We start from the raw sequence: 20,548 nt of genomic DNA, 5'->3' as shown, positions 1-20,548 counted from the left end.
GGTGATATTGGAGCCTAACCGTGGCAGGGTCATCTTTTCAAAAAAAAAAAACCGTGGCAGGGTCGTCAGCGCTCTGAAGACGACAAGCGAAGGAGATTATCTACGGCTCCGCCAGGAGGTCAAGGTGCTCCATGTGACATCGAGAACGAAGTGAAGTAGCACATGAGTTATAGTTGGCTAGGAGAGATGTTTTTTTTTTTCCTTTTTGAGGGAGGCTAAGAGATGTTTGATACCGTGTTACGGTGGGTGTTTTTTTCGAGGGGTTGTTACGGTGGGTGGTTGAGGTAAGCACGACGTAAACCTGATCATGGACCGGATCCTGGTGAAACAAAAGAAAAGTGTGACTCTTTTTTCTGGACCCAAGCCCAACGGCAAGCTTGAAAATTTTGCCGCAGGGCCCGGCCCGGCATGGGCGGGGTCGAGCCTATAGTTAGTCTTGCGATGTCGGGCTTGAGTTGAGATTATCTCAATTCGAGTCTGCCTGGGATTATGTAGACATTGGATGTTATGTAGAAATTTCATACTCCATTATTCTTGCAATAAAATATGATGAGGAGACGACAAGAAAAGGTGCGCGGATCGTATTCGTATATTGATGTGAATCTAGCAGCCCGTTCGGATGGCTGGACTGGTGGCTGGGCACTGTTTCAGCTGGTACAGTTCCAGCTGAAAAAAGGCTAGATTCAACCCACCCGATCGTTTCCACCCAGTCCAACTAATCGTTCCACTCATCCGAACAGGGTCTAGGTTTCGAAACTTCACACGCTCTTGGCAGCCTTTTATTACTTTTTATAAAAACAGCGTGTAGGAAGTAAGTATGTGAAGTTAGCCACGCACATAAATTGACTTCCAACAGTTCTGACTTTTGGGCATCGATAATCCGCGGTTTAGTTGGTTTGGCGCGCCTCAACCGAAGCCGGGACGCGGGACATACATGGTCGGCCACTAGAAGACGCGTGACGTCGAGCCGTCACCGCTGCCGTAGTGCCGTACGTCATCCGCTAGCACGACATCAAAAATACCATGTGCGTCCGCGAGCGATGGATCGAGGACGAGCAGCGGATTTGCCTTGGCCTCGTCGGATATATCCGCCAGGTTGTACTTGTTCCCTTATCCCCTGCAAATAACTCAAGAGGACGTGAAGATCGGTGCTGACGAGTCGAGACAAACATATATACACACACAGCACAATGATTACATTACACGAACCAGCTGGTTATGATGCACACATCGTCGCCCTCGAAGCTGAAACCGAGGAAGTAGTTTAGCCGTATACGGCGCGGCAGGTTCCAAGTCATCGTGCTATTTTCTGGTTCGATAGAATTTTTGAACGAAACTAGCAGGACGTTTTCATTCTTGATCGGATCGACTTGGAAGTTTCTGGTACAAGAGCAACAAATTGGATATACACTTTGTACACGAATAGAGGACAAGTAGAAGCAGCAAGCGCGTGGTCTTATTTCCTCGGCTGTCATAATTGACTTATGCGGCCGTACTTACCCGGCAATTGCATGGAGTTGGGGGATGACTTATACTCCGTCAGTCCCATGAAGACCGTTCGTTTAGCCCACAAAGACCGTTCGTTTAGCTTTTTAAATTTTATCACACAAAAATTGTTCGTTTAGATTGTAATAAATTAAATTCATCTAACTAAAACAATACCAAATATCAAAAAAGAATTGCATTGACATGGGTATGGAGCCAATCAAATATTTAGATTGATGTTACTTTTCTAATTCCAATGGTATTTGTATTTATTGAGGATCTAGGAAATAAAAAGAGCACGGTCTCCAAGGCCTGTTTGGATCCCCTTGCTAAAGTTTACTAGTTGCTAAAGTTTAGCAGCTTTGGATCCAAACGAGTCAATTGCTAAACTTTAGTTGGAGCCCAAAACGTGCTTTAGCCTTTAGCAAGCCAAGAGATGCTAAAACTTGCTAAAAGTGATGAAAGTTAATATTACCCATCACAATTAATAGCCTCTGTGGAGGTTGGTGCACTAAATGCAGGGTAGCATGGTCACTTAGGAGAGTTTAGCAAGAGAATTCAAATAACCTATGCTAAAATTAGCCCTGCTAATGGATCGGATTGAAATGGATTTAATGGGTTGAGTTTTGATATGGATTGTATTTGGGTGGGTTCAAATGGGTTGTATTAGCTAATGGGGTGGGGTGGAGTGGGTTCTATGTAAATATGGATTGGGGTGGATTGGAGTGGGCTGAAATGGATACTTTATGCAAAATAGTATGACTATATATAAATATCGGTCCCATAAAAGCCGGACCCTAAAAATAAACCTCGCGTTCACACTATAAAATTTTATCGAATTGACTGAAATTTGTTAGAAATTACTCATTATAACTAGCAGTTACTTTGTGCAAAACAGTGTGGCTAGAATTACACGTGGGCCTCACGTCAAGAGCTGAACCCTAGAAACAAAACCTCGCGTCCACACTATAAAACTTTATCAAAATTGACTAAATTTGTTGGAGATGACTCAATATGACTAGTAGCTATTTGTGCAAAACAGTGTGGCTAGAATTACACGTGGGTCCCATGTCAAGAGCCGGACCCTAAAAATAAAACCTAGTGTTCACACTATAAAATTTTACCGAAATTAACCGAAATTTGTTGGAGATGACTCAGTATAACTAGCGGTTACTCTATGCAAAACAGTGTGGCTAGAATTGCACGTGGACCCCATATTAAGAACAGGACCCTGGAAATAAAATCTCGCGTTCACACTGTAAAATTTTATCGAAATTGATCGAAATTTGGTGGAGATGACTCAGTATAACTGGCAGCTACTTTGTGTAAAACGGTGCGGTAAAAGCTACACTATAAAAAAAAATTTGGAAACGGGTTTTTATTGGGTCGTAACCATAGTTTGGCTAATAGTTTATTACATTATGAGATAAAATGTTTGGGTTGGATTGGTGTGTGGTGGTGGTAGTTTGGAGTGGTGTGGGTGATATTAATTTCCCTAATGATAATGGATTGGTATGGGTATAGTTTGGTTTCCAACCCATTTGCAGGGCTAGCTAAAATTTAGCGATCTAAGCTTTAGTTTGCTAATTCTTTTTCAAACTTTAGCATGCTAAAATTTAGTTGAAGGGGATCCAAACAGGGCATCCTATACATGATCATTTTCCACTATTAGTAATATATCTGAAATTTTCTAAACGAACTGCCATTGTTGGATGGAGGGGAGTGCTCATCAATCATATCCCAATCCAGTATACCAGAAAAATAAAATAAAATACAGATGCTGTTCCCCAAACAAGAATGTATTCCTTGTGTAATGTTATTCAGTCGATAAATTTCAACCGGCTGGTTTTATTCGAAAATAGAGATGTATGGCTGGCATGCGTAAATGTCAAAGTCAACTTGTCTTTTACACTTTGTCAGGCAGCCTAATTAAGAAGAGCGATTGAATTTGAATATCCTTTGTTTATCTTGACCCACTACATGGGGTGGTTCGTTAAAGCTCAAATTAATTTGCGGCCGCCTGACAAAACAGCATGCAGATGCCCCCCCCCCCCCCCTCTCTCTCTTCTTCTCCCTGGTATACCAGATGTAACCTGTTCTTGGCTCCCATGCCATTTGATCAATGGAATGCAAAGTAGGTGGGGATCTTCCCCCCGAATTGGTTTCAAAAAAAAACAGCATGCAGATGTGGAGGGAGGGGTACTTTTGTCAGGTTCACAGCATTCTTGTATGTAGCATTTAATGGACCTCTCACCCCCGAAGGAACCAATGATGAGTTGACGTGAATTGCGAATAATTTTCAAATAATACCATTGCCCCGAAAATATCGCGCCAATGGCAACGAAATGCACAGCCTGGAAGTCGTTATAGACTGCATTTTTGTTTTCAACTAGCCACGACGATCTTCCATATTGCATTCCCCTGCCATGTTCATAGGATATATATACACACTCGTTGCAGAGTTGCCCTTCATCCAACAACTCATAGTAGTAATCTAGCCTTTCTTGCTTCGATCGTGCACCTCAAAGCTGTGCTACGAAAGAAGCAGCAGCTAGCAGACGCCGATCGAGAGAGAGAGAGAGAACAATGGGGTTCGTGTACCGGATCGCGAGCCCGTCGGAGTACCTGGCGATCACCGGGTACGGCATCAACGACGTGAAGCTCGCGAAGAAGGCGTGGATCGCGCCGGGGCAGCGGTGCACGCGCTTCGACATCTCCCCAGTCAACTACACCTTCGAGGTGCAGGCCATGAGCGCCGAGAAGCTCCCCTTCATCCTCCCCGCCGTCTTCACCATCGGGCCCCGCGCCGACGACGAGGAGTGCCTCCTCCGCTACGCCAAGCTCATCTCCCCGCACGACAAGCTCTCCCACCACGTCAACGAGCTCGTCAAGGGCGTCATCGAGGGCGAGACCCGCGTGCTGGCGGCGTCCATGACCATGGAGGAGATCTTCCGGGGCACCAAGCACTTCAAGCAGGCCGTCTTCGAGAAGGTGCAGCTGGAGCTCAACCAGTTCGGGCTCATCATCTACAACGCCAACGTGAAGCAGCTCGAGGACGTGCCCGGCCACGAGTACTTCTCCTACCTCGGCCAGAAGACGCAGCAGGAGGCCGTGAACCAGGCCAAGGTGGACGTCGCCGAGGCCCGGATGAAGGGCGAGGTCGGCGCCAAGGAGCGGGAGGGCACCACGCGGCAGAACGCCGCCAAGGTGGACGCCGAGACCAAGGTGTACACGGTGAAGCGCCAGGGCGAGGGCGCCAAGGAGGAGGCCAGGGTGAAGGCGGAGGTGAAGGTGTTCGAGAACGAGAGGGAGGCGGAGGTGGCGGAGGCCAACTCGGAGCTGGCCATGAAGAAGGCCGGCTGGGAGCAGCAGGCGCGGGTGGCCGAGGTGGAGGCGGCCCAGGCGGTGGCGATCCGGGAGGCCGAGCTGCAGGTGGAGGTGGAGCGCCGGAACGCGGCCAGGCAGACGGAGAGGCTCAAGGCCGAGCACCTCAGCAAGGCCGTCGTCGACTACGAGATGAAGGTGCAGCAGGCCAACTGGGAGCTTTACAACCGGCAGAAGGCCGCCGAGGCGCTCCTGTTCGAGCAGGAGAAGGAGGCCGACGCGCGCCGGGCGGCGGCCGAGGCGGCCTTCTTCGCGCGGCAGCGCGAGGCCGAGGCGGAGCTCTACGCCAAGCAGAAGGAGGCCGAGGGCCTGGCGGCCATGGGGCAGGCCCAGAGCGCGTACCTCTCGGCGATGCTCGGCGCGCTGGGCGGCAGCTACGGTGCGCTGCGGGACTACCTGATGATCAGCTCGGGCGTGTACCAGGAGATGGCGCGCATCAACGCCGACGCCATCCGGGGGCTGGAGCCCAAGATCAGCGTGTGGACCAACGGCGGAGAGGGCGGCGATGCCAGCGGCGGCGGCGGCAGCGCGATGAAGGAGATGGCGGGTGTGTACAAGATGCTGCCGCCGCTGCTGACGACCGTGCACGAGCAGACCGGGATGCTGCCGCCGGCGTGGATGGGCACTCTGACGGGCGGCCCGCCAACGTCCTCCTGATAAGCTCAGCAGCTCAGCTGCTACTGCATGTGAAGCTTTGTGTTTGCCAGGTGAGTTGGTACTTGGTAGCCGAGCTGAATCAAGGGCCCGCGCGCCCCTCTCATCAGTAATTTGCACGTACAGTCATGTACTCATGTGGGTTGACATGTCAGATTTTCAATTGTAGTGTATTTCATATTTGTATCTCTCAAGAATGTAAATCACCAAATTTCTTTTGATTGCTGTGTGTAACTGCGATATTGTTTAAAGAAAATAACATGTGCATTTTTAATTGGTGGGAGCATGTGTACGTGTCACCCTTTCCTTTACATTTGTGGATGATGGTAGTGGTTCAGGTTAAGCGTTTTGAAATTTTTGGCTAGGTCACTAGGATATCTTAGTTTCAATTCCTAAGTCCGTTACCGGTAAGTTGATTTAGCAGGTTGATTCGCGCGAGCATTCCGTTCCGTGGGTGCCGCCGGTGGCGGTAGACGCGGGGCCCTGGGGGAGGGTGAGGTGGGCAAGCGGAAATGACCGGTGGCACGATACAAGCCACACATGGATGAAAAGGTGGGACGAAAAATTCACGTACAGATCGACACCGTTTTCCGTTTTATGATATCTTTCCAACCGTTTCCATTTAAAAATATAAAAATTATTATTTTCAATTAATTTTATAGTCGTTTTTCAACGTATTTGATTTTTTTAGTTTCATAAATACTAAAAAATTCCATACCAACCGCCACCATTTTCCGTAATATGATACCGCTCCGACTGTTTCCGCTCTACACAGTCCATGAGGCGGTTGCGAGGTTTCCCCGAGGAGGTCAGCTGGTGAGGAGGCACTGACTCTGGCTGGTCAGGCGGCTGGACGTAATCCTCCCTCCTCAGCTAATCCCTGGCCCTGGTGCTAAGCTCAACATTACGCGACGCCTAGTGAAAAATTGACAAAGCTGGCGCTGTACCTGGTGCGAGGCATTCCTGCAAGCAAGCAAAACAACCACCGCGCGGGTCGCTGCTGCCTGCTGGTCCAGAAATGGCCATCCAGATTGATCTTGGGCTTCATGCGGCGTTGGGGGCCCAGATACGCAAGCCGCCGAGGTCGCAGCATTCTGCACGCATGTACGCGTTTCATCTGTTGAAAAATGAAATGAAACGAAGAGGGGCAGAACGTTTGATTTGTACCACTGCCTAATCAATGGAGGGCTTGTTTAAATGAGTTTGCATTTTGTGTTTTTGTGTTTTTGCAAGAAAATCTTTAATATTTGAAGTATTAAATGTAAACTAATCACAAAATTAATTAAATATAAACTAATCCCAAGCCATGAAGGTCCTCTCTTGGCCACGTCTCGTACGTCTAGTGCCAATGGCCCCATGTGCCACGTCCTGCGTCCAGTACCAACGACGCATCCCAGATGTCCGCGCACTGACCCGCCACGCGCCCGTCCACGTACCGGTGGCATCTGCGCCCCCACGCGCCCGTGCTCATGCCCGCGCACATACGCCCGTACGTGCTCGTGAAACCGCGAGAGTCGGCTTTGATACCATTCTGTAACATCCCGCCTCCCCGAGGCCGGGCCCGCTTACATCAGGCAGCTTTTCTAGGACAAAGACTGCCCTCACAGACCAACACTAGTCTTTTCTGCGCACTTTGTCCTCACTCATGCGCACCCAGGAATGACTTCCCGGTCGGTCACTCATCGCCAAATTGCTCCGGGCCAAGCACGCTTAACCTCGGAGTTCTTTGGAGACCGGCTTCCGGAAAAAAAGTTGCAACTTATTGACATGAGTATTCTATCAATCCTATTAAGCCCTGGACCAGGATGTCACAAGGCGGAAGGGCGCGATGGCGGGCTCGTGAGGCGGCGGGATGGCGCAATCAGCCGAAACCCCAAGCGACGGGGCAGCGCGACGCTTGGGAGGCTGCCCGCTCCCGTGGCCGTTGGATGGCCCGATTGGACGGCCGATATTTATTTGGGTGACGTGGTGTCAAGAGGTGCCAGAGAATGTCCTTGGGATGGACGCGCTTTTGTGGTTTGAGTTTGAAAGGGTTTACAAAACCGGTGGGAACATGTCCGGTTCCGGTTTGGGTCGGTACCAAATCGGTCCAAATTCAAATTTTAAATTTGAATTCAAAAAAAATGAAAAATTTCAAAAAAATCCTAAAAATACTTCAACGTGCGACGAATCTAATGGTGTCAAATTTTCTCAAAAATTCGTTCGTTTAACATACTTTTCGGGCATTTAAAGTTAAACCAAAAAAGAAAAAGAAAAAATGAGACGGCCCATTAAGGCCCACTTGGTAAACCGGTCAAACCGGCCGATATACCGTTCCAAACCGGTTACACATGCGCTTTTAAATTTGGATTTGAATTCAAACCGGTCAAACTGGCCAGTATACCAGTACGAACCGGTTGAACTGAGTTTTTTGATTTCAAATTTGAATTTGACCGGTACCGACCGGTTTCCGGCCAAACCGGTCCGGTATACAAGTACCGGACCCCGGCGGTTTGGCCGGTCCGGTCGGTAAATGAAACCCTGGCCTCGCCCCTTTCCGGATTGGATCTTTCACCGATCGAGCCACCAAGCGGATGCACAAGGGTCGATTGTGGTGTCGTACTCCTTCTATATCCTATCGTAAAGGAGGTCGTTTCAGATATCGGCACGGTTTTCAAAAACAAATTTGACTACTATTATTTTGCTATAAAAAGTTTGTAAAATATAGTCAATATATATTTTTACGAAACTACATTTCAAGATGAATATACTTAAAGCACTCTTATATTTTCAAACTCCATTTAAAAGAATTAATTTATAGTTAAAATTTAAAATATTTAACTTAAATAAACTCAAAACGACTTCCTTTATAATATAGAGGAAGTACATACACACACGTTAGGTTAGGCTGCCCGCACCGGTATCGTGTATAGGATACTAGAGGGACAAAATAGCGGGGCGGGGCGCTGCAGCGGGGTACTGGAACGCATCTGGTACCCTCGCATTTGTCCCCGTTCCATTCAAATCTAGAGGGATACTGGATCCCCGCTACACGCTGCGTCAGCTCTTGTGGGGCCCGGCAGCCGCAGTCGCCTCCGAGGCCGCCCCCGGCCTGCGCTCTGCCTGCTCCAGCGCCAGCCTCTGCCACCGCACATCGCCGGCGCCCTCCCCTGCTCGCGCCGGCCACCGCTCCCGCCCGCCCTGGCCGCCGCCTGTGGTTCCCCGGTCGCTCGCCGCACCGCTGTGGCAGTCCCGCCCAAATTAATCCGGCTTAAGTGCGCTAACCAACACCGAAACAGTAACTAGAGTTAACACGCACTTAAAACGGAGTAATCCGGCAGCGCTGTCGGGTAAAATCCCGATTAAACCACTTGAAACAAGATCGACAAAGCAGTCCAGAGAATGCCACATTCCACAAATTTTATAGTACAGAGTATGAAATTGAATTATTATTACAAACCGAGTTTGAATTTATAAAAATATAGCAGAGTTCAAGAGTAACGGAAAACGAACGAATGGTCTAGCGACGAAACAAGACGTCACGATGAAGCCCGTACATGACGTCGTCCATCCTCAAATGTACTACCTGAAAAACAAAGCCACAAGCAAGGCTGAGTATACTAATACTCAACAAGGCTTACCCGACTAAGGGTATACTTAGCCCTTTATCTAGACATGCAAGGCTTTTGGCTTGAGGGGTTTGTTTTGCCGAAAAGTAGTAAAGAGTAGATCCTTAAATTCAGGTTTTAGCTTCCAGATTCTAGTTCAATTACCACTCTAAGTGAGCATCTATCCAATATCATACATGGTGGAAACAACTATCTTTCATCAACCAACCAGCCAAATTCATCATCATCATCTTTCACTTCTTACTCTATGTAGCAGAAGGGTTAAGCAGTCCCAAACCGTGAGAAGCGGATGATTCGAATCGAATTTGTTAACACACATGCATGGGGATCGACATCTCGCTTCGCCCACGCGACTTTTCCCTTCAATTCCCGCTGCACGGAACAGGCCCACCGCCCTCGACTACAAGAATCCACGTCACGGTACGGCGCCGGGTCGTGAGCCTTCTTGCACCCGCATGTGGCCGCATGAGAACAACGTTCAAAGACGGTGGGGAGTATGTTCCGGCCTCGGTGCAATCCAGTACTTAAGCTTACCGATTACCATATTTCTCGGCATGTGGTTAGTACGTTCAAACGCTTAACCACCACTACCACACACTACGGCCTTATCCATTTTCACTAAACAGACGGGGTATCACAAGTACCACAACCCCGCCCGTGAGCCTTATAGTTGCAGTAAGTAGTAGACGTTCAACTCCTATAGTTCTCGCGAGTGACAGGAAATCACTCGACTTCTACCGAACCATTAGCCTAGCCATCTAGCGACCTACACATACTAGTGTTCAAGCATAGGTACCTAGGATTATGCAGCTAAGATTCCAAGCAACTCCTGTAAACTTAAATGCGCAAGTAGATAGAAACAATAATAAGTTGCATAAATTTAAAATAGATAGGACATGCTCCGGGGCTTGCCAGGAATTAACACTAGGTCAGTGTTAGTTAGAGAACAACTGCGCGGCGAACATCTTCCTTCGGTCGTGTACATCGGGATCCATCCGTCCATCTTCTGGATGTGTCCACCATTCACCGTCTTCTGGCTCGGTTCCAACATCACATCCTTCATACAGTACATCTATCATACCTAAATGAAATGCAGCAATGCATATGTATGAATGCACAGTTTCGAGTTGCTCAACAATGTAGATGTTATTATTTTTCCTTCACGATAAAGTTGTAGTCCAACATGATGTGAGTTTGGATGTGAACTTTTTAATTAACATTTCCTGGGCAGCCATTTATAGAGTAGTTATTTAACACAACTTAGTTCATAAAATCAAAGTGGGGTTTTCATTATATACCAAAACATACAAAAGTTATTTCTTCTAACAAAACTAAAGATAACACGCTTTGTCCAAAACTATAATTACCCATAGGTCATGGGGTTGAAATTTTGATGCAAGGAGCAAAACTGAAGTACCAACTTACAATAAAATTTTCAGCTATTTTCATGAAGCAGATTAAACATGAATAATAAGTTAAACAACTTTTGCTAGGGTAAAGATCTATTTTTACAGGACAAAGTAGTAAGTTATTGATTCTCAAACTTGGCCTGCTAGTTCATCTACACAAACTCAAGCTCTAGTAAAACTATGAGATTTTTCTAATGAAGGAAACTAGGGTTTTTGATTTACAAAGTTTATTCATGATTAAATCGAAAGGACTAGTTATACATTACTAAAAATTCCCAAAATTTTTCTATAGCATCTAGAAACTAAAGTAAGGCTTCTGTAAATATTTCAGCTCAGGAAAACTAAAATATAACCCTATGGATTTAATTCTATTTAACATAGGCATAAACCAAGATCTAATGAAACATATAGCTAGATTTGTCAAAATGTCCTCAAATTTTTACAGTAAGCTATTAATCTAGGGTGTAGGACTCTGTCCAAAAACTAGCCCTATTTCATGACTACAACAGGAGATACATTTGTGTGCTATTTAATCTAATCTTTATCCTAGATTAAAATAGAAGCATAATATGAACATGTGACTATAACAAAAGTTGTAGGTGTTTATCTGAGGATTCCAAAAAAATTTAGTTTGAATTTTTCTTATTTTTATACGATTTTATATGGAATTTACAAATTTGCTGTTTTTGAAAAAAAAGAAAAAGGAAACGAACTTTTGCATCTAGGCCCCTGGAAGTTTGTTTCTTCTCAGGGAAGGTCCTTGGCGGAACTGGAGAGAACAGGGGAGGGTCGGGTGGCCGTTTTCCGGCAAGGAGAGGCACCGGAGGTGGGGGGCTAGGTTGGGGAAAATGGAGAGGAGTTCGAGCCGCACCTGTAGATGGTCTCGGTGGGGGCTGGGGTGGCCTGTGGCGGGCTGTCCGCGGGCGCCGGCGGCCGGCGGCGGTCCTGTACCGCGGCTGTGGCACTCCGGCGAGGGGGGCGGCTTGGCTGGGCTTGGGAGCTCCGTTGGGGCGAGGTGAAGCCGTTCCCGAGGTCAATTGAAGCCGTGGGACGGCGGAGGTGGGAGCTCGACAGTGGGCAGGGAAAAACGGCGGCCATGGCTCGTGGCGGCGGCGTCCCTGAGTGCCGGGGAGAGCTCGATTCAGCTCGGAGATGGGAAGGCAGTGGACAGGGAGGTCGGGAACGTGCGTTGCACGAGCTCAAGAGGAAGGAGAGGACCGAGGGCACAGGGAGATGGAGAAGGGGCGCATGGCACGGCGCAGTGGACGGCGACGCGTGGCGAGGTCGAGATGCTTCAGGGAGGAACCGGTGCGGAGAGGGCTGGGGCGCAGCAAGGGCGCGGTGCGTGGCCGACGGCGGCGGCGAACGCCGTCATGGCGAGAATAGAGAAGGGAGATGGAGGTGATGGCATAGCTGTAATTAGATCGAAGTTCAAAATTTGTTTTGCAAACTCAATTTTTCTGCTTCTATATGGCCTCAAATGAAAAACTTTTGAATACCAAAGTTGTTCAAAATTTCGAGATCTACAACTTTCGTTTTAGGCACTCTTTCATTTACACAATGGTTTGAAAGATAAAAATTGAAACTTGAGTACATTTGAAAACATCGTATACGCTTCGGAAATCACATTTTTGTCCCATTTTTGGGTAGCAACTCGAAAAACTTTGAACATGAAAGTTGTTCGTCTTTTGAAAACCTACAACTTTGGGTTTGGACAAAAATTCATTTGAGCTATATTTTAGAAATTATTTTAAAAGCATATTTGTTTAAAATTTGAAAGATTGTTGAAAACCTCGAATTATATGGTTCATTTGACCTGTCATTTTATGTGCGAAATTTCATATACACATATATTATTTTCCAAAAGAAATACATAATTTGAGTTTTTCTTGTTTATTAAGCATGAAATCATATTTAAGATTTCTTGCTTAGCATTTTAAAACTCTGGGATGTCACAACCGCCGTCCGTGCTCACCCGCCTGCTTGCAGCGCCGCCGTCCGCGCTCGCCAGCCCGCCCGCAGCGCCGCCGTCCGCGCCTGCCGCCGTTCGCGGCCGCCGCGTCCTGCTCGCCGCGACGCCTCGCGCGCCCGGCCATGCTCGCCACGCCGCCGTGGCCGGCGCGAGCGGAGGGAGCAGGGGCCACGCCGGAGGCGGCCTCGCGCCGTCCCGCCGGCCGCCGCGCGGCATCCTCCGCCCTGCGCCGCGCCGCTCCTCGGCCCCGCGCGGGCCGGCCTGCCTCGGCCACTCGCCAGCGCCGCCGCGGGCGCTCCACCTCGCCGCCCAAGCCCATGGCCGCCGGAGGAAGCACCGGAGGGAGGGTGGAGGAGGGAGGGGGTGGCGCGTGTCCGCCATGGCTCTGCGCGGCGAGGGAATAGGAGGGGGCGGCTCCGCACGGCGGCGGCGGAGGGAGGAGGAGCGCGCGGCCGCCGGCGCGGGGAGGGAGGGGGGGGCGCCGCCGGGGAGGGGGGCGGGATGGGCGTGGGAGCAGAGCATGGGAGGGCTCGCAGTGGAGAGAGAAAGAGAGGAGGGGAGAGGGGAGAGAGATGAAGTGTGGGACCCGCTTTAACTATAGAAGGAGTTGATTTGAGTATGAAATGGAGATGACTAGGATATAGAGAATGAGATATAAAGTATGACGAGTGTAGCAGAAATTGGGATAGAGGAGAGAATCTCGATGACTAAGACAGAATATTTCTTTTAGAGAATAAATTTAGAATATGACGAGTGCGGATAGCCTTAGATCTTGATCAGTCAAAGCTCCTCCCAGCCATCTGCAATCTACACCAGACGCGCACCTCGCTGCCGCCGAGCTTGCCCTCCCCGCTCCTTTTCGGTTTTCACCGGACGAGCTGTAAAAAACTTCTACCCCTCCTTCTCTGATGTAGCTGGCCACCGTAACTTTGTTGCTACTACTACGGTGGTGAATACAGTCAAAGCTGTGTAGACCCCACATTGCCTCGCCGGAGACGCTGGCATTCTGCGCCCAGGAACTGAGAGGCACAAGGGTGCCTTGCCCCCTGCACAGCAACACACAAAATGACAAAAAGCACGGCAGCCGCCGCGTGCTGGACCACAAAGCTGCCTTTGCCACGCACAAAGCCTGTTGCGCTAGTTTGCTTGCTGGTACCATTGCAAAGCAAGCAGGCTTAGCGAGACCGATTTCACAGGCCCATTAATGATTCAAAACAAAAGCCACCAGCATCTCTCAAAGACCACTGCACACGTAGTGTGTGTGGTAAAGCTGCCGGGCTCAGCAGCATTCCAACCTTAGGGAAAGCGTTGATATTTCTGCACTATTGATCGAAGGTCCAAACTCCCAAGACCCGACGGCTCCTCACGAGCCAAGCCACGCATGCGCGCGCTTCATCTCCTCAAAAGTGAAATGAAATTAAGGGTGTGTTTAGTTTGTGAAAAAATTTGGATTTTTGTACTTTAGCACATTTCGTTGTTATTTGACAAATAATGTCTAATTATGACATAATTAGAGTTAAAAAATTCATCTCGTGCTAATCAGTTAGACTGTGTTATTAATTATTTCTTTAAACTGCATTTAATGTTTCGTGTCCGAAAATTCGATATGACGGGTACTGTAGAACTTTTTTTGGAAACTAACTAAACAGGGCCTAACAGCGGCAGAACGTTCGTATCACTGGAATCAACTAAATCGGATTGGGGCTTTTGCGTTTATACCCCTATTTTAAGTGATAATGGTGATTTTGCCCCTATTTTTTTAACTTGGTGATTTTGCCCCTGCTTTTTTAAACTGAAGATTTAGTTCACCCCTATTTTATTAGAAAAAGCTAATGACATCAATTTAACTGCAAAAGAAAAACTTTATGTCCAACCACATTCAGCAAATCTGTCTGCATAAGCATACTCGACCGCCCTATGTGCGCTCACCGGCCGCTGTGAATGCTAGTTTGCTGCCATTGGCCGCAGAAGCTACTAGGGTTAGAAGGGAGGTGGAGGTGGTGCAAAGGAGCAGGAGAGTTTTAGATAGTTATCTAGGGTTGGGATGGTTGAATAAGGGGTACTTACATATTTTTATAATTTTTTTAAAAATTTTATTACCTTTTAAATTCATTTAACAGAGGTACACTTAAAAAACACTCAAAGTAGGGGTAAATAGAAGCTTCATTTTTGAAACGTGAGGGTAAAATCACAAAGTTACAAAAAGAAGGGTAAAAACACAATTGGCTTCCTCGGCAAGGGTAAAAACACCAATTTCCCAATCGGATTTGGGGGGAAATGAAACAGCAGCCGGCAGACAAGCAAGAACCCAGCGGTAGCTCTGGTCACCCACATGCAGAGCTCGCTCGGTAGCGACAGGGGCAGGGCTTTGCGTTTGCGTTAGCTTTTGCTTTTGGCAGCAGAGCACGGGGGGCGCCAATCCCAGCCTCCCAGGCACGGTAGCGTTCGCGTTCGCGTTCGCGTGCGCCCGCTCTATCGAATCGAAAAGATGAACTCATTGGCGCCAGGCATGACGAGCGCTGCGCCCTCGCCCCTTGCCAGATTCTTTCACCGATCCAGCGGAGGGATGGACGATAGGTCAGCTATTCAGCTAGGCACAAGGGTGCCCTGCCCCCTGCGACTGCAACTCTGCAAGGGCCGCAGAGCAACATGGCGAGCTTGGGATCTGGAGGACAAACCTTTGCATTGAAACGGATCAGCATCTTTTTGGCAGCAACAATAATTATAACTAGAAATCGATAGAAAATATCTTTTTGAAATAGCGCATGGCAACACATGGATTAAGGATTTGGATCTCCTTCACCCGTCTTTCTCTGCACGGCTTCTTGCAGAATTTGTGCAATTTTGGAAGAATGTTCAACAGTTGAACTTTAGGCCGCACATCAAGAATGAAATCTCATGAAAGTTTAACAAGTCCGGTCAGTTCTCGACAAGCTGAACTTACAATGCGCAATTCCTAGGGGCAATCATCGATCAACACAAACCTCAATGAAATCATCTAGTCGGCTTGGGTATCTCCAAAATGCAAATTCTTCGGTCAGCTAGCAGTTCAAGATAGAATGTGGATTATTTTTACGTGGCTGGTTGAACCGTTACTACACCCGACAAAAGGAGTTCCACGCGGAGGTATGAAATCTTTAGTCATCCTTGTTTGATGTGAAGTATGGATGAAGCGCAGCACCCTCTTACGTGGTGGTGACAGCAAAAATCAAAGATGAGGTGTAGATGTGTGACTGTAGTGAAGCATCTAGCATGCCTTTGTGGTAGTCTACTTGCGTGTTTTAAGCGCTCCACACTTTTTTAAAAAAACTTTGTGCTAACTTTTAAACAGCGCTGAAGCCTCTTGGCTTTATGGTCCGCGTGCTAGATGCCTGGATCTATCAGTGGCGGAGAGCAAAGCAGCCTTTGCCACAAAAGCACAAAGCCTGTTTTACAGTTTGCCTGCATGTACCGTACGTGCAAACCAACCACAGACATGAAGAAGATGCAAGCCTTCTGCGACGGAATGTCCCAAACCATATAAAACCGACTTCACAGCACCATTGTCGATAGATTCAAAACAAGAGCCACCAGAGAGATGACGACGCATCTAAATTACCTTCTGCGATGACATGCACTAACGACTCCATAACGACAAATCAAGAGACGAGCTAAGATAACCATCTAGATAGATGTCTCCCTTGCTGCGGCGGGTTTCAGTTGGCCTCCTCCTTGGGCGGCAGCGCGCCCATCCACGCCGGCGGCAGCATGCCCGTCTGCTCGTGCACGGTCGACAGCAGCGGCGGCAGCATCTTGTACACCCCGGCCACCTGCTGCATCGCGGCGCCGCCGCTGGGGCCGGCGCCTCCGGCCGCGAGGTCGCCGCCCGCGCCGTCCGAGCCGTTGGTCCAGATGCTGATCTTGGGCTGCATGCCGCTCACGGCGCCGGCGTTGATGCGCGCCATCTCCTGGTACAGCCCGCCGTCGATCATCAGGTAGTCGCGCAGCGCGTGGTAGTTGCCCCCCAGCGCCTGGAGCATCGACGCCACGTAGTCGGCCTTGGCCTTGCCCACCGTGGCCAGCGACTCCGCCTCCTTCTTTTTGGCGTACAGCTTGGCGTCCTCGGCCAGCTTCTGCTCGAAGAACTGCGCGTCCGCCTGCGCCTTGCGCGCCTCCGCGGCCTTCTGCTGCTCGTACAGCTTCGCCTCCGCGGCCTTCTGCCGGCTGTACAGCGCCGCGTTCGAGTCTTGCACCTGCGATTATATTCAGAACAGCAAATTGAAATTGGTTATGAATCGAAGCTGAAATTGATCACGATCGACATCCATGATTTTGGAACCTGAAAATGGCGAAAGAAATGCATCTGCTACTGCTGCTACTCCATGATGGATTAGGAATCTATTAGGATTACCTGCGTGTCGTACTGCACGGTGGCCTTGCTGAGCTGCTCGGCCTTGAGCTTCTCGGTGAGGCGCAGCGCGTTCTTCCGCTCGACCTCCATCTGCAGCTCGGCCTCGCGGATGGCGACGGCCTTGTCCGCCTCGACCTCGGCCACCTTGGTCTGCCTGTCCCACGCGGCCTTCTTGGTGGCGAGGTCGGCCTTGGCCGCGGCGACGACGGCCTCCCGCTCGTTCTCGAACACCTTGACCTCAGCCTCCACCTTGGCCTGCTCCTTGATCCCGATGGCCTCCTGGCGCACGCGGAAGACCTTGGTCTGCGCGTCCACCTCGGCCGCCTTCTGCAGCGTGGTCCCCTCCCGCTCCTTGGCGCCGACGGCGCCGCGCATCCGCGCCTCGGCGACGTCGACCTTGGCCTGGTTCACGGCGCCCTGCTGCGTCTTCTGGCCGAGGTACGAGAAGTACTCCTGGCCGGGGACGTCGACGAGCTGCTTGACGTTGGCGTTGTAGATGTAGAGGCCGAACTGGTTGAGCTCGAGCTGGACGTTCTCGAAGACGGCCTGCTTGAACGACTTGGTGCCCTGGAAGATCTCCTCCATGGTCATGGAGGCGGCGAGCACGCGCGTCTCACCCTCGATGACGCCCTTGACGAGCTCGCGGACGTGGGACGAGTTCTTGTCGTGCGGCGCGATGAGCTTGGCGTAGAGCAGCAGGGAGGCCCCGTGGGTGCCGTCGTCGGCGATCTTGGGCCCGATGGTGAAGACGGCGGGGAGGATGAAGGGCAGCTTCTCGGAGCTCATGGCGTGGACCTCGAACTCGTAGTTGACGGGCGTGATGTCGAACTTCTTGCACTGCTGGCCGACCCACACCCACGCCTTCTTCGCGAGCTTCACGTCGTCGATGCCCCAGCCCGTGATGGCCAGGTACTCGGAGGCGTCGGCGACCCTGAAGCTCGCCATCGATCGGATCTCTCTGGACTTGCTGCGGAACGGGGGATTGTTTCGGTGGAAGGAATCGAAATCGAAATCTACGTGATGATTGGTGAGGGGGAGCCGGCGGATTTATAGGCAGGGAGGGAGGAACTGAGGAAGGGGATCAATCGAGCAGATCGGAATGGGGTTTTAGGCTTTTAGCCGGCGGCGGAGGAAAGAACTGTGCCTGTGCCTGTGCCCGTGCGGTTGGTTGCGAGAGCCGCTTGATCGTGGTGGAAGCGATCAGACGGGCGAGGGCGCGTCCTGGCGAGGCACGACAGGAGATCTGTGACCGTCCGTCGAGGCCTCGTGGGGTGGCCTTTGGCTTGTTCGACACATCGCGCAGATGCGGTAGTAGTACCGGGCTGATTTCCGGGGAAAAGAAGGAATTTACCGATCTCTTTCCACTTTCACTCTTTTTTTTGGAAATCTATTTTTTTGGTTGATTTAAAAGGAGTAAATCTGCCTTTTATTTGCAGAGAATTGCAACGGGAGAATATGATTTACTATATCTCCTTTTTCCGAACTACTATAAAACAGCGAGGAGTTCGCATCTGCTTCCACCAAATCCCCTGTTCAAGCGCAGCACGAGTGCACGACACGGCCATAGTAAAAATTTCATTGTTTCGCACGATGCTACGAGCCTACAACAGCCTCCGAGTCTCGGCACTTTCCTCATGAACTACTTACCACCCATGACGACTAATTTGCTTCCGATCCAGGCTACTAGCATTCCACTTGAAGTTCAGATTTCGGAGTGAGAAATTATAATCGTCAATTTTTCTGTGTTTGCCATTTTTCACTTCTAAAGGCAGCTTGCCAAATCGGCGAATTGAAATTTGGAAGTTGGGTGGGGATAATAAAAATTACTTGCACTGACTGTTTGAAATCTTCCAAGTACATCTATTAGACTTCGTTTTTGACATTTCCACCGACGAGGTAGTTTGCATTGAACATTTTTTTTTTCGGCCCAAATTACCTCACTAAATAAACTAGGTGAAAAGAGGTGTCAATACATTCTCAAAGGAGAATATATTTTTCCAAATTACGCCACTTAATGGTCATACACCCAAGCCGTGGATTTGCATTATAAGAATTGCAGGTGCGATATACTAGTGTACGTCACTGAGAGGAAGGCTTCAGCGAACGAATTAGGTTGGCAGATGACAATGCACGCCAAATTTCTGGCACTGATTAAACCCCGAGCTGCCAGCATGTTGCGAACAAGATCATGTGCGTCTCAACGAGTGTTTCACAGTTGTGGCCTACGGAACGGCACTGCTACCAGGCAATGAGGCCTGGAAGCTTCGAGGAAGGGGATTCGCATGCTACATCTTCCTCGCTGGTGCATTTTGCAAGGCAAAGGACACAGCCGGTGCTGCACGCATCGTTCCATTTCCGGAAAGGTTGCGACGACCTTGCAATCAGGGGTGGATCTAGCGTGGGGGCAGGGGGGCTCAAGCCCACCTACCCCAGAAACTCCATGAAAAGTAGAGGCAAGGAGGGAGAAAAAGGGGAAAGAAAGAAGGGAGGAAGAAGAAAAGGGGGGGACTGGAGGAAGAAGAAAGGAGATGAGTCCCCCCAAAGGGCAAATCGTGGATCCGTCACTGCTTGCAATGTGAATCGTCTGATGAGCGGCGGCAGCACCAAGTCTTGGGTCGGACGGTGGTGATGGAGATCTACGACGATCGCCGGTTGTGGAGTAGTCCTTGGCATGTTGGGAAAAATACTCCCGAATGAGGTAGTCTCAGCTCAGCTGTTGATTGAAAAGAAACAAAAAGAAAAAGGATTATTTGTCTCTTCTTCCAACAAAACCAGACGGGCCGACGGGGGGCCGTCGAGGTGTGGTGTGGTGCCATGCGCTCGCGGCCTCGCGCCATGCGTGCACGCCAGGCCCGGTCCTAAGTTTTTGGTGGCCCGGGGCATAACTAAAAAAGAGGCCCCCATAACAATACTACGAACTAATAATAACAATAACAGTAGTAGTCAAAAACACTTTAAAGTGTCCAAAGCAACATTTATATCATACAATTTATACATATTAGCTTAAAATTTCTTTTAGCATTTCTCAATGCGAAATCATCGATGATGGCATTAGTGTTGATCTACCAATAATTTATTCTCAATGCATAAAGTGGCCAAACCATTTAACCTTTTTGAGATATTACAGACCTGAAATAATTCTTCAATAGTTTTAACTTTGATGGGTGTCTTCTAGATGACATGAGGGCTCTGAAATTTTCAAAAAGATAATTATCAAATGTAGATATAGAGGGTAGATGCTAACAGATGAATTCTGACTTCAAAGACGAAGGATCAATGAAGGGGCTAGTATCAGTCTATCAGATGATTTACGAGTTACGGGCAGTGAGATTGGAATCCAATCAGGGTGAGTGAATGAACAACGACAATGAGAATTTAAGGAATCGATGAGTCGGCTAGCGTGGTACGCAATTGCCAATTAGACAAGCATGACTACGTGATTAGCTTGTAGGCCTTCTAGCGTTGCTTCTTGCTTGTCGTGTGAACCTAGCCCATTTACAAGTATACTATATATGTATGCGTGTTACCTTGGGAGACCCCTACGTTTTGGGGGGCCAGGGCGGCTGCACAGCTCGACCCCCCTCAGGGCCGGGCCTGGTGCACGCGCTGCCCCTACAGCTCCGCTGCGCGCAGCCGTGCCCCAGAA

The 20,548-nt window shown here is 49.3% G+C and overlaps 2 protein-coding genes across 2 annotated transcripts; one reads left to right on the top strand and one right to left on the bottom strand.

The window, feature by feature from the left end:
• Positions 1-3,978: 3,978 nt before the first annotated feature.
• On the top strand, positions 3,979-5,797 carry LOC120687761 (flotillin-like protein 1). The gene has a single exon (XM_039969785.1). It carries the CDS (start codon positions 4,072-4,074, stop codon positions 5,524-5,526), a length of 1,455 nt encoding a protein of 484 aa, XP_039825719.1. The 5' UTR covers positions 3,979-4,071; the 3' UTR covers positions 5,527-5,797.
• Positions 5,798-16,003: 10,206 nt separating this feature from the next.
• On the bottom strand, positions 16,004-18,054 carry LOC120687621 (flotillin-like protein 2). Its single transcript, XM_039969643.1, has 2 exons — positions 16,903-18,054; positions 16,004-16,744 (listed from the first exon to the last, which is right to left on the bottom strand). The coding sequence occupies exons 1-2, from the start codon at positions 17,845-17,847 to the stop codon at positions 16,208-16,210; spliced, it is 1,482 nt and encodes a 493-aa protein (XP_039825577.1). The 5' UTR covers positions 17,848-18,054; the 3' UTR covers positions 16,004-16,207.
• Between the last annotated feature and the right edge of the window lie 2,494 nt (positions 18,055-20,548).

Source organism: Panicum virgatum, chromosome 9N (genome assembly GCF_016808335.1).
Source record: "Panicum virgatum strain AP13 chromosome 9N, P.virgatum_v5, whole genome shotgun sequence".
Lineage (NCBI taxonomy): Eukaryota > Viridiplantae > Streptophyta > Magnoliopsida > Poales > Poaceae > Panicum > Panicum virgatum.
The sequence above is the reverse complement of the archived record's forward strand: the minus strand, read 5'-3'. Positions and strand labels throughout refer to the sequence as shown.